This window comes from Macrobrachium rosenbergii, chromosome 41 (genome assembly GCF_040412425.1).
Source record: "Macrobrachium rosenbergii isolate ZJJX-2024 chromosome 41, ASM4041242v1, whole genome shotgun sequence".
Lineage (NCBI taxonomy): Eukaryota > Metazoa > Arthropoda > Malacostraca > Decapoda > Palaemonidae > Macrobrachium > Macrobrachium rosenbergii.
The window spans coordinates 56,833,701-56,847,467 of NC_089781.1; the positions used below are offsets into that span (position 1 = coordinate 56,833,701).

The window sequence follows — 13,767 nt, forward strand, 5'->3', positions numbered from 1 at the left end:
TGAAAGTGAGAAAAGAAGTGAGAAAGGAAGCTATGTATGTGAAATTACCCGGTGTAGAAAGTATAATGAGTATGGAAGTAGGGATGTGCATGATTTTTGGGGTATGAAAGGTTTTGTCAGGATAAGTATGGGAAAGTAAGAGTGTGGGCACGAGAATTAGGAAGTGTTGACTGGGTTTTGTGATATGTATAGGGTTATTATGAGTGTGGGGATGTTGAGTATGACAAGGTGCAAGCTAGACTAGTTGAGCAAGCGAGGCGTATGAAAGCGAGTCAGTTAAGTATAAGGAGGAAGAATAGATTTGATGGGGGCAAGAATGAAGCTGGAAGAAACTAACTTGTCACTATATGCTTGTAGGCTGGAGGCGTTGGCAAGGAAGAAGTTTGAAGATGATGGGATAGATATAGATGTAAGAGGAGTTAGTCACGAAGTTGTTAGGGACACAGTGCCAGATGGAGTTAGAGAGATTTGTGAACTTGAGCGGAAGGGAGAGAAGAAAAGATGGACGAATGAAGGTTGACTTGGGGAGAAATCTTGGAAATTGTAGAATTATGAGTGACAGGGTTATAAAGAGAGCAGAAGTGTAAGTGTAAGAGGCTGGGGTAGATGAGAAATTACCAGAGTTTGGAAGCTTTAGGGATGCAGTGTTGAGGGCCCAATGAGAATGGCGATAGTGTAATGAATGGGAGTGTAAGAGCAAATGTGAAGGTGCCAGTGAGGATGAATGATGGGTTTGTAAGGGAACAGGGTTGGAGCGGGTTAGGAATAGTAGTGTACAAGGAAGGTCGGTGAGTGGAAGTCGGCGAAGTGTTTTAGATGTGGAAAGGAAGGACATACAAAAAGAATGAGTGTATAGGTGGGCTTTAGGAGAGTGTTTGGTGTGAGCAATCGGGACATTTAGTGAGGTGTACGAAAGATAGGGGGTTAAATGCTACCGGTGCGGACAGGTGGGTCATGTTGCTAATTGTTGTGGCAGGGTACCAGTGAATGTAATATGTGGTAACTGTGGTAAGAATGGGCATTATCGAGAATGTGTTCCAGAACGAGGCGAAGTGTGACGAATGTGGAATGGAAGGAGCATGTATCAAGTGTGACGAAAGGGTGACTGTGACAGCAGTCGGGAAACTGAGTGTGAAGGAGTTCAAATGGGTGGATCCTCCAGGATGCAAGCTGTGCGTGTGATGCATGCGTGAGGGTTGTGCATATGAGGAGGTTGCTGGAAAGACTGACGAGTGCATGAGTGTGCAAGTGTGTTGTAAGGGAGTAGATTGATTGCCTTAAGTAGATACGGGTGTAGTATGAATGTCATATTTAAGAATGGATGCTTGAAATTGAGAATCGTGTGAGATTAAAGGCTATCAGAAGTAGAGGGATTGGAAATTTAGGGGGTAGCAGTGGTCGGAAAGAGTGTGTGAGCGGTTAGAAATTGGGGTGTAGTGATGGATAGAGAAAGTGATTTTGTGTGATTGAAATTACGAATGATAAATATGATATTTTTATTGGGATGTGAGTTTTGAAAAAATGCGGGATGGTGGTCCTTCCTAGTATGAATGTAATTGAATTACCATTATGAAAGAAGGGGATGTGCTTGAGATTTGTATTTGGGAAGGATGGTAAGGTTGAGCAAAAATTGTGGAAGAGAGTGCCTGTAATTGCGGCAGAGGAGGGTAAAAGTGCCACATGATATTGGAGAAGTTATGAGTGTGAAAATTGGCATGGCGGATAGCCTCAGGATAATAACAATGATAGATGTGAGTATGTGGTTGAGGGAATAAACATAAATAAATTAAGTCAGGGCAAATGTGTGTGTATATGATGGGGTTTTGAACATGGGAATCGAGGGTATATATAAATGCATTGCCGGTGTCGAGAGAGAAGAAGCGAGTCGAGAATATGTGAGAGTTGCGTGGGAATACGTCGTTGATGAATATGGATGATGAGAGTGCGTGGAAGATGCGACGAGTGACAGGTGATTTGAAAGGTTAATGATTGGACGTATGAGGAGGTTGAAGGAAAGAGTAAAAAGGTAGATGAAAATGTAAGTGATAACGTAAAGAGAAGCGATTGAGGAGAATGTTGTGGATAGGCGGGGGCATTGAGTCGTGGAGGCGAGGATTTTGGGGATCAGCTTCCAATTTAAAACAGTTCTGGAAGGCGACACCCCCATATATCAGCGTCGACATTTTCTCCGATCTATCAATCGTGAGATAAGAGAGGAGCAGTGTGAAGGCGAGAGGGTGGGGTGATTGAAAGAATCTGGCGCCTGGAATAGCCCCATTGTACTTACCCGATACGTAAGCCAGATGGAAGTTTCTGCGAGATGTGTGTGGATTATTGGAAGGTGAATGGAAGTAACTGTGAAAAGAGCGATTCCCGATGAATGTAGTGTCTGATTGTGTGTACAGGTCTAGATAAATGGAAGTGTTTACAAATTAGATGCCTCTGGAGGAGGAGGAGCAGGCATATTCTGACCTTTTCTGGTGGTTCCTGCCACTACCAGTTCGAATTGAGTTTAGGACTGGCTAATCGCCTACTGCCTTCAAAAGGGCAATGAATGTGGTTCTGGCTGGGTTTGATCTTAAGAAGGTAACTGTTTTTATAGATGACATTTTGATTATGAGTGAGACTGTAGAGAGAATATGGAACTGCTTGAGCAGTGTTAGAAGGTTGGAAGAAGTAGGAATAAAAAGTAAAACTTGAAAAGTGTGCTTGGTTGGCTGGGGAGGTGGAATTCCTAGGGCATATGGTGAGTGGAAGGTGTAAGGAAGAGTGACTAAGTTAGTGAATAAGGTAAAGAGGAATTTCCGTCCCGGACCGTGCGTGAGTTGAAAGGATTTTGGCTTTAATTGAGTTTGGAAGGAAGTTTATAAAAGATTGTTCAGGGATCGAAACCACTTACTGAATGGGCAGAGAAATTGTAAGATTGAAATGGGATGAAGCGAATGACGTTCGAGAGATTGAAGGAGGCTGCAAGAGGCGGGCGTTGGCTTTCCCGGACTATAGTGAGAATGCGAACTAGAACTGTATACGGATGCAAGTAAATATAGTATGGGAGGATGCCCGGTACAAATGCAGAAAGGCGAATGGGGGAGAACAATTGAGAGTAATTAGGTAAATGTGAGCAAGAGCGTTTGGAAAGCGGGGGGATTGAAATATTCGGTGATTGAAAAGGAATTGGCTGCAATAAGGTTTTGTGTGAAAGCGTTGAAAGTATTTTTGTAGGGTAGATTTTTGTGATACAGACGGACCCTTCGACCGCTAGTGTTATATATGGTTAAAGGAGAGTGTGAATGCTAGAGTGCGAGAGCGATAGAGGATTTGAATGAGTTTAGTTTAAGGTAAGAGTATGTACAAGGTAGACAGAATATTGTTGCAGATGCTATGTCGGCGTATGTGGACTGAGCAGATATTAGTGTTAGGAGGCATTTAGGACCCGGACCAGAAGTACCTGTAGGATTTGTGGTAAGCAACAGTATGTAAGGGGAGAATCGAGTGTGGAGTGTCTGTTTGGGGTTGGGTAGTTTGAAAATAAATGGGTTGATTGACGGAGTACCTGCGAGCATGAACGAGTTGCGTGAAAAGGTGATAGATGAGATACGGAAGGAGGAGTGCGTGAGGAAGGAAGAATTAGATGAGGAGGAAAAGTTAGTGGTATTTGTTGGTAGTGGCTGAAATGTTGAAGTACAGTCTGATTGTTCTTTGGATGGAATAGGCGGTGGGAGATATAAAGAGAATTGAATGAAAATTAATTTTGAATGTGATTTTAAATGTTCACTGTGGAAAGGATACTTAGTAGCTGGCTGGTTAAGAAAGGTGATTGTGGGAAAATGAGGGAATAAGGGGGTAGGGTTGAGGATATCGTTGAAAGAAGATGAATGCGATGAGGATGGTTGTGAGGAAGCTAAGCAGGTGGAATGTAGCCGTGAGAGGCGTGTATGCATGAAGCGAAAGGTAAATTAATGCGAATAGTGGTGGATCCAGAATTAAATATTGTAGTTTGGTGAGCAGGGAGCACAAGTGTCATTGTTGAGTAGTACAGTAGTTAGTGAATTGGAAAGGTGCGATTGGGATATAAAGAAAATCAACGAGTGTAAGGATACATGGTTTGGGACAAGGGAGTGTTGAAGTATGGGAGGAGAGTACAATTAAAAATTCAGTTAGGGGGATTGAAATAATACATAATTTTGTAGTCATGGATGAGAATGATATGCCAACATGTTTTTTATTAGAATTGATTTATGAGAAATGCATGATATAAGTGTGGATGTCGGGAGGGAATTTTAGGAAAGGCGGCAGGGAAATAGAAGGTTAAAGGAGGATGTGAAATAAAACTAGTTTTGTAGGTATAGTAGATATTGCAAGGAGTGAAAATGATTTGTTGAGTGAAAGAGGAAATTAAAGCAGATGCAAAATCAATGCATGAAAATAAATATGTTAAGAGAGTGTGTGTTAGGATTCTTGTAGAGTTGGAAGTTGGCCGTCTGAGTTAGAAGTGTATAGCAGTGCTAAGAGATTTGTTGTATGTAAGGTATAAGTTTATTTTGCATCCAGGAAGGGATATGGGATGGGGAGAATGTATGTGCCAGTATTTTCAGAAAGGCACTTGGCCCGTGGGTATGTGATTATTGGTGCATAATAGGTTTGGTTTGGGCACCTGGGAAAAATAAATTATGAATGTATGAGAGAAGAGAGAGATTGTATGTGCCTGAATTGAGTAAAATTTGTGCGGATGTGGCGATTCGTGTGGACTGTCAGAAGAGGTAAGTATCAAAGTGTGCATGCAAATCCACCTGTGTTGCGATTGCAGATGAAAAAGAGTTATTTGAGATGGTTGTGATTGATTGTGTGTCGTTGCCTGTGACTGCTAGAGGACATGTGGAATGGTTGTAATGGTAGATCATTTGAGTAAGTTTGCATATCACGGTAGCGGTCGGAACAAAAAGAAGAGTGAGACTGTAGCGAATGGTGGGTCAAGTGATGTTGCCAATGTGTGTGTACAGAAGCGGCGCGAATGTTGAGTGACAATGGGCTGTAATTTGTTGGATGGGAGTTTGAGCAAATGTTGCGTGATTGGGGCATAAGAACATGTGTACTCTCACGCCGTATATGCCCAGTCGCGAATGGATTAGCGGAGCGAGCGGTGCAGGAAGCGTTGACAGAGATATTCATTATGATGGGTGAGATGTGATAATGATTGGGATGTAAACATTGAGGCGGCGTTGGCCAGGGTATACAAGCGCCACCGTGCATAAGGGTATTGGTATGTCTCCGATGTAAATATGTATTTAAATTTGAAAAGATAGTGAGACCGACATTGGGTCTATCTGATAATGATAGGGAGTATGGAAAGTATGAAAGGTTTGAAAGTTACAAGGTGGCGAGAAGGGAGTGTTGAAAAGAAGTAATCAGAAAGGGGCGGTTTAAGATAAATGAAGTGTGGAAAATTTGAGGAGTCCGTATGAGGTGTTGGAAGTTAGGTCCCAGTGGGCTTGGATTATGTTGTAGGGGAAGTATGTGTAGATGGTAGTGTGAGAGAAATATGAGCGCATCACAACCAATTGCGTAGATGGAAGGATGTACCGGAATATGTGAGAGAGAATGGGGTGTATAAATGGTTGAAATCGAATGTGGGTGAACCAAGTATGCATGAGAGCTTGTGTATGGAGGATCAGCAATTTGTTTTGATAGAGTATGGTAAAAAAAATAAGAAAGGGAAGAAGCATTAAATAAACTGAATGAGTCGTAAGTTGTGTGATAGGGGTGTGAGTGCCAAAGTGGAAATGAGTGATAAAGCGTGTATCTGGATGAATGGGATGGTATGGATAGAGCGTATAGCATATGCGGGTTTGATATAACTGAGTTGACTGAGCGTGTAGGGGTTGGTGGCGGTTGGAGGTGGCGAAAGTGTAAATGAAGGCGTAGCAGTGATAGGCAGTGATTGAAAGCATGAATGAATGTCGTTGCAAGAATTGGAAAGGTCAATGAGCGAATGGGATGGAGTTAGTTGAAGAATTGGGGAGGTATTTGGGAACGAGTTAGAGGTATAGATGAGATTGTGGATGAAATTTGAGGGATGGTAATAGTGAAAGAAGATAGGCGTGAATCTGAGAGAGAGAATGGAGGAGAAGATGTGAGTTTGAATGTTGCTAGAAGAGAATGATTCTGAGAGAATGATTGAGTGCCCATGACAGCGATCTAGAGGACCTGCTGGTGAGCATCCGTGGGTGTTCGCGTAAAGCGATTTGAAAGTCAAGAAAGGTGTTGGTTGGGAAATGCTAAAAGGGAGAAATATAGAGGATGAAGAAATTTGTTTTATTTAGCATTTCCCAACGTTTTTGTGAAGAGAGAAGAGAGAGAGAGAGAGTGTAATTATCGTTGTGAGTGGATTTAGTTGTTGGAGTTGGTTTATGGCTGTCTCTCTGTCTGGTCTGTGTGGAGTTTCGTTTTTAGGAGGTCTTGGGCAGTTGAGGTCAACCTTGAAAGTGAGCGAGGAGTTTGTCTGGCTTTTGTTTTGGATACCCGGTACCGATATTGATGGTGCATGTGTCTCTTTTTTCGTTCGTTGTTGGTGGAGGTTGTTTGAAATTTTGTTTCCAGCGTTCTTGTGCATGTGATTGGTGACCGTGGACCTTTACCCATCTCCAGCAGCGAATCAGGAGTAGTGTTGTTGTTAGGTAGGTTAAAATTCCGCCACCACATCAGCTGGTAGGCATAACAATCAGACTTGGCGGGGTAAAGAAAGGTCCCTCAAACCAGCGTCGAGACATCGACTTCCCCGGCGTACGTTCCTTCGAACCCAACCACCCAGAGCGCGGAGAGACTCTAAGGCCTCCTTCTTGGAGAGACTGCGTCAGCCTAAAGAAACAGGATCAGTTCTAACATATTGTAACAAAAAGTCATGACCTACAATATGAGTACATATCAGACTGAAAGTAAGCGTGAAGAGCGAAAGTCAAGCTTACCTGACTCATCCTGGACGCGCTGCACAGAAGCGAAGCACACCTGTGATCAGGATGCAAACTAAGATCGTCCATCCGGACGCACAGCCAGCGTGGGTCCGACACCACTATGCCATAGGGTTGATGGAAGTGGCGGTGCACCCGGCTCCTCACCGCGCGCCACCAGTCTGTAGGTGGCCAAGGGAAGTACACAGCGAACCTACCACTCTAGAAACTTAAATTAGGCGAGGCACGGGTATTTTCAAACCTAGTACCGGAGTACTCCGGCGGGAAAAAGCCCGTCAGAACGGGCTACCAGCAAAAGTAACTATAGTGGTATGAGCTGCTCCCCCCCGACCACGGAATACTCCGGCGGGCGAGTGGGGCTGAGTCAACAGGGCCCTACAAGGGATTTTGAGAATAAAGCGAGGCGGAACCCAGGGCAGGACACGGACCCTGTAACAATATGTCCAGCGGAGTGAACCGCCGGAACAAAACAAGTGTATATGCATATATAAAATACAGGGGATGAGGCGAAGCTAGTTAATTCCATATACTCGGAGTCGGAACCACCCCTCCGAGGAGTCCCCAAGCCTCAACGGCTAGAGAACAATAGTAGGGTGAGGTTAACAAACATCGCCAAGGACCACAAGGGCGGGCGCCAGTCAACCCCAACTAAAGTATCTCGAGCAGCCAAGCGGCAGCGAAAAAGAGCAATAACCTAGAATGTTGAGAAACCTGCTCGATCCGGAGGCCGGTTGTGGTTATTGAGCCAAGCAAAAAGCCACCGAAGGACTTGCCCTGCAGGAGGGGCGAATCTCTCCGCAGGAAGAAAGGGCCCCACGACTGAGTGGGCGCCAGCTGGCGTCACCACGAGAAGATGACAAAGAGCTTGACTTAGGGTGGAGGAGGGGGAGGGTGAAGGGGTGGGTGGGGAGTTGGAGGGGTAAGAATGGGAGTAGGCCAGAACAGGTGAAAGCAGGAGGCTGGGGAAGATTATTCACCCACTCGACTGCAGACACACACCACGCCAAGTAAATTAATACCATGATGGAAGAACATAGCCTACTCGAATAAGGGATGGAAGGACTTGACCTAAGGCCTCAACAGCTAAGCCCTACACACAGAGGCGTGGCCTGAGCTGTACCGTGCCTAGGGATAGCCTTGGCTAACAGGAGGAATAAGGAAAGGGAGGAAGGGAAACAACGGAGAATTTACGTGCTGAGAAGGCCTTAGGCACGAGCGAAAGGGGAGGATGCTCTGGAAGCAGGAGAGACACACCCACACAAAAGAGCACTCTGCCACCCTCCATGGGGGGAGGACAATGGGGTCTCCTCTACAACCCAAACAACACAGCCAGTGGAAGGAGCAACAACAGAAACTCTCTCTACCTGCTGAACCCCTCCTCACACCTAACCCTAACTCAGGGTAAAGGGGAGGCGGGGAGGCCAAAGGGAGCAAAATGCAAGCCTAGCATTGACATAGGCAGGCTAGGGGAACCCACACAACTTAACCAGTTAAAATAAATCACCAGCACTAAGAGTAATATATATATACACAAAACAATAATAAAAGCTTGCTTAGTAACTCAATGTGCAGGCGCATAGCCTAAACAGGGAGAGGAAACAAGTAGAAGTAGAGCAATAAAACTGTATCTGGGCTCCCCTAAACTAAATCAAGCAATAAAGGCTGATAGCACCAACACGTCACACTATAATAATGTGAGTAGAAGTATATGTCAAAAGCGAGAAACATCCTGAGGAGAAACCTAAGCGGGAAAATGACGGGAACCCAATGGAGGAACCCCGATATGCGGTTCGACAAAAATAATGCAGGGGAACACCGAAACAACCCGCCCAGGAAAACGCCACCAGGATGAATTCTAGAGGAATAATGATAAATGTAAGCGACAAGAGAAGCCCCCAAACAGGACAAGCTGGGTGAAATGATCTCATGATACGACATGGCTGACGGGGGCGCCGCGATGTAACAACAACCACGAATAATATTAAGATGCGAGGTTGAAACAGCTAAAACTATGTAAACCCCACAATAAGATAGTACCAACTTGGTGACAGTAAACTTGCTGGAGAGAGACATGCTGATAAGCAGGAAAAACAGCCAAAAACACGAGCACAAAATAATGGTTGCACAAAAATGGTGCTAGAGTGGAATGAGTTCAGATGGCGCTGGAGTAGCCGCTTGGCGGCGGGTGGCCGGTGGGGGCTGGTGCGGCTCCAGCTCTTCCCGAGGGGTTTTGACATGGGGATGTCTATCGAGGTGTGGCTCTGTGGTTGTGATTCTTTCACTCACCCTCAGTTATCGGCGATCTTCATATAGAAGGCGCTCTATCTGGGGGTAGTAACTCCAACATTCCTGAAAGCTTTTTCTCTGGTATGTTATGAATTTTATACCTAGAAATTCGTGTTAGTATGGAATTTCACCGGGTGACGCGGGGCCGAGCTCAGAAATGTCATGTTTATATCTAAGAAACAGAAATTATATAAAACTGTTCAACTGTCTCATAACATAATGGGCTGTACATCATGTCTACCTTTCTAGTATTATGTGTGAAATTGGTTTCAACATTAGTGATGGTATTTTATATATATTTATATATATATTTTTTATTTTTTACTTACAGGCTATATTTTATGATCCCTCCAGACCAGTGCTGGTTCTAGTTTGGATATGTGTTTGCTGTGTCTTGCTGCATTTGGTATTATTAGCATCTTTGCATCAGTGGCATCAACTTTTAGCAACAGCCTTGGTGTTAACTGTGTCATATGCTGCATTATATCATCTTTTGAGGGATTACTTAGTACTTAGAAAAGTTTATCAACAAGAACAGCAATTACAAGAACGAATAGTAAACTGAATAAAATATATTTTTATCAAATTCATCGTCAGTTATTTTCTCTGGGTCATTCCAATGATGTAAATTATGCAACAAAGTCTTCGAAGAATTTTCTTCAACATTGCAGTTAAGAAAATATCCTGTTTAGGTAAGTGGCGTGATCAAGCACCGGTAATGTATCTCATTTTCCTGTTATTGTGTGTTGAGCTTAACAAGGATGCATTTTAATCTTGGTTTTATCAGTTTCCTAGTAAATTATAAGTATTATGATGTAAATAATAGAAATCCCTTTTCTCATACATTTATTTTATGATCTTTTGTGATGGTGGCAATCAATACTTCTTTTTTCATTCATAACAGGCATTTTTTCCTGAATGGACTGATATGATATTTTATCCTCAGTATTGCCTATCATGCCTTTGTTGGAAAGTAAGTTAATTAGACTTCTTTCAGATTCTTTTTGTTTCCAGTGTTCTAAACTGATTCAAGAAAATTCAGTTGAGCTTGATCTATATTTATGTGTAAACAATAAAAAAAAAAAAACCACTGCCATACTTAACCTGACTCTTAAGTTTTGAAGTTGATACTTAGAGAAATATTCAGAAAAAGAGTCTTACTACTGTGGGCAGTCAGTTCTCTAGGAAAATCTTTTACTGTATATTTATAGTTGTTTTTCCATAAGGTGTTTGTTCTATTTTTTTTCATGTCATTTATATTGTTAAGTGATTACCTTATGATCATTGTCTTTATGCTATATTTTTTGTGCATTGCTATATAAAGTGTTTGTTTGATGATGTAGCCATTTGGTGTTTATACCTTGTTTATTTTTGCCTCGCATAGTCACCCAGCCATGTTAACTGTCTGGATCTCATGTAAATTAGACCCACATATTTCATCATTTGATTGCTCATTATATGATTATAGTTGAAATGTGTATTGTTTCCAAAAAAATTATCACCATAACCTGTTGTGATATTGTATTGTTTCCAAAAAAATTATCACCATAACCTGTTGTGATATTGATCTGAGTGTCACATTGAAGTGTTTTCTTATAACATCATGCTATCGAGGCCTTACTGGCTACCTTTGCAAAAATTTTTATTTTGTCGGCTGTAAATCTTTAAATGGTCAACAACTTTCTTTTTGTAGAAACCTGCTTATAGGCCTTAATTTTTACTTGGAATTAAGAGGGTGGGAACCTCAAAAAAAGTTGCAGATAAATGCATGAATGTTGTAAATGTTTAAATTTTTTTCTAATACTCAATGTTATCTGTTAGAAAACAAAACCTGGATTTGTATAAGAGGACGGTTGCTTCACCATTAGCATGTTGTTCTGAAGTTTGCTCTCAGTAGCTAGACATTGTCCATTCCTCATCCATATCAGGTTTGCAAGTAGATGCTGATGAAGTACCCTTGGACATGGTGAGACAAGCAATTATGTTCAAATACCTATTTATTCCAGAAGGCTTCATAGTTCTTTAACATTTTCCACTTTTCAGGAATTTTAGTTTTTAGGACTGTCACCATTTATATCCCAAAAATGTTTTATAGAAGACTTTGGAATTTCTCAAGGAAGGGTAATTCCTGTCAGGTGCCAGGTATTCCCCCATGGAAGATAGCATTTGTGAATCATTGTACATGCTTTGTTTGATGCAAAAAGAGCAGTTTAGCTGAAATACCAAGACTACATATGTGTTGCTTTTCCAAGCTGAATTTTGGATTTTACAAAATAGTTTGGAATTTTAAAAGCCCGTATGAAGTGCTTAAACATGTTTTTAGTGTTTTCAGTTTCCAGTATGTAGTTTCTCTTGTACTAAAAATCCTTGATCAGCTGTTTTGGTTATAGCAGATATAACTTTGTTAATGTGTTGGGTACCTGTAAATGTGGGTGTTGTGGGATATGAGCAGGCAGGCTAGCTTAGAAAAACATGAGAATTGAATCATTCAGGAAACAAGCACTTTGATCAAGTATGTACCTTAAACTACGAATTAAGTAGTAAAATGATTTTTCCATGGGTTTACTCATCAGGTAATCATGTTAATGGAACTGTATTTTGTAGACTGCAAATTGGTTGTTCTATTTTCATATTTTTTTAATGAGTGGAAATTGCCAGTGTTTTGTGTCAAGTATTTAGTTCCACATATTGTTAGATATATTGTTACTGAGTGCTCTAATCCCAGGAAATTAGACATCAGTGGTTTTATATAGTTAGGAGTAAAGATTTTTAATTAGCTTATGCTTTAGGGAAGTATCTCAATTAATCATGTTTTTTCTTTTTATCAAGCATGATTGCTCAGCATAATCTGGTTTTCTTGATATCTCAAAGGGTTTCTTCTTATCTTTTATGCAGTTTTCTAAAGTGTGGATTATATATAACAGCAATAAGTAATTAAATGTTTGGTTCCACTTTTTAGTTTCTATGCCAAATTGCATATTACACAGTGAACCAGTTAGTCAATATAACAATTGAAATAGATCCTCTGAGTTGTGCTTCCATTGTAGGGGAAATGATGGAAGTAGATCATATAAGTTTGTTTATTCCAATTTAGCCAAAGTACATTGGACAGATAACTTAAGGAGGGCGGTAAGGCGGAACTCATGACACCCTCACCTCCTCAGCACTTTATAACCAGCTTGTTTTGCCTCACTTTGCTCGACCATAGTTTTAAGCCATGAAAGACACAAGTTCTTCATGCAGTCTTTTTCTATTCAACCAATATTTGCTTCTACTTTTGCTCCTGTCCCCATCGCTCCTATTGCACTTAACCTTGTTCCTCTCATGATGCTGTCCTTGCATCTTCTGCTTTTTATATCATCAACCTCCATATCGTTGTTAGCGATTTTAGTTACACGTTCTCTCTCTCTCTCTCTCTCTCTCTCTCTCTCTCTCTCTCTCTCTCTCTCTCTCTCTCTCTCTCTCTCTCTCTCTCTCAATGTACAGACCCTTACCCTTTCCGTTTTGTTTATGCTGTCCCATTGCCCTCCACCCCCCATCTCTGTTACCAAGTCTTGCTTCTGCTCACAGCAAAATAAACTCCATAATTGTACTACTCACAGCAAAATAAACTCCATAATTGTCACTCCATTTGGATTATGCTACCGCTTGTGTGATGGTGTCCTTTGCAGTGAGGGAAAATTATAGATCATGTCTCCTCGCTTCTTATACAAATTTCCAGCTTTGTAGGCCTAAGAACTTAGATTTCAGTTTCTCTCATTATTGTCCTACTTCCAGTGCCTCTGACCCCACAAATCTGCACAATTAATCTTGCTGCTGATGTTATTATTGTACACTGAACTTTTTTCATAACAAGAAATTTTCCTTTATTCACCAAGAAGAGTTTTATGAATACAATTCACACCTTTGGAAGGACAATAAATATTCCTTTAATCACCAAAAAGAGTTTTATGAATACGGGTCACACCTTGGGAGTCCTTCCATTTCTTATAAATTCCAGTCTTACATTTTTTGAGAGGAGTCTTTCCCCATCTGTACCTTCAGTGATTTGAAGAGCAGATGGAAAATCCTCTGCTTCCCCTTAACCTTATGATCATTCTACAGAGGATCACTTTTTATTATTCAGGAAGGGAATTGTCTTCAGGGGCTTTGCAGGATTTGAAGTTGATTAGGGAACATTTTTTCTTGCCACCAGTTTCTCCTCTGCCTACATGTCTGCTATCTAGCACTGACAGCATTTTGGCTCTACCCATATGAAGGTCTGTGATCCAAAGGGGCTGAAGGGCTTTCATATGACAATTTGGAATTTCTGGTAAACTGTTCTCAAGAAACATTCTGCCATAGTCAGATGCTGTAAACTCCCAAATCCTCCTCCCAGCCATCTGAAATATTACGTAGTTTTGGAATAAAAAAAATACGTTAAGTTCCTCAAAGTTTTGGATCCCTTTATTATTAGATAGACAGAACACATAATGGTTCAGTAATACAACCTGATCAGCTATAGACATGGAGGAAT

The 13,767-nt window shown here is 41.6% G+C and overlaps 1 protein-coding gene across 6 annotated transcripts in view; it reads left to right on the forward strand.

The window, feature by feature from the left end:
- Nucleotides 1-13,767, forward strand: part of LOC136826868 (transmembrane protein 39A) — a 371,219-nt gene that overhangs the window by 346,330 nt on the left and 11,122 nt on the right. For 4 of the 6 annotated variants that reach the window (XM_067084380.1, XM_067084378.1, XM_067084379.1 and 1 more), the window contains one exon: nt 9,583-12,099. In XM_067084380.1, coding sequence (XP_066940481.1) covers nt 9,583-9,816 — 234 coding nt within the window. In that variant the 3' untranslated portion in view covers nt 9,817-12,099. Of the gene's footprint in view, nt 1-9,582; nt 12,100-13,767 lie in introns of those variants that run through there. The other 2 variants (XR_010849723.1, XR_010849722.1) reach the window with 1 other exon arrangement.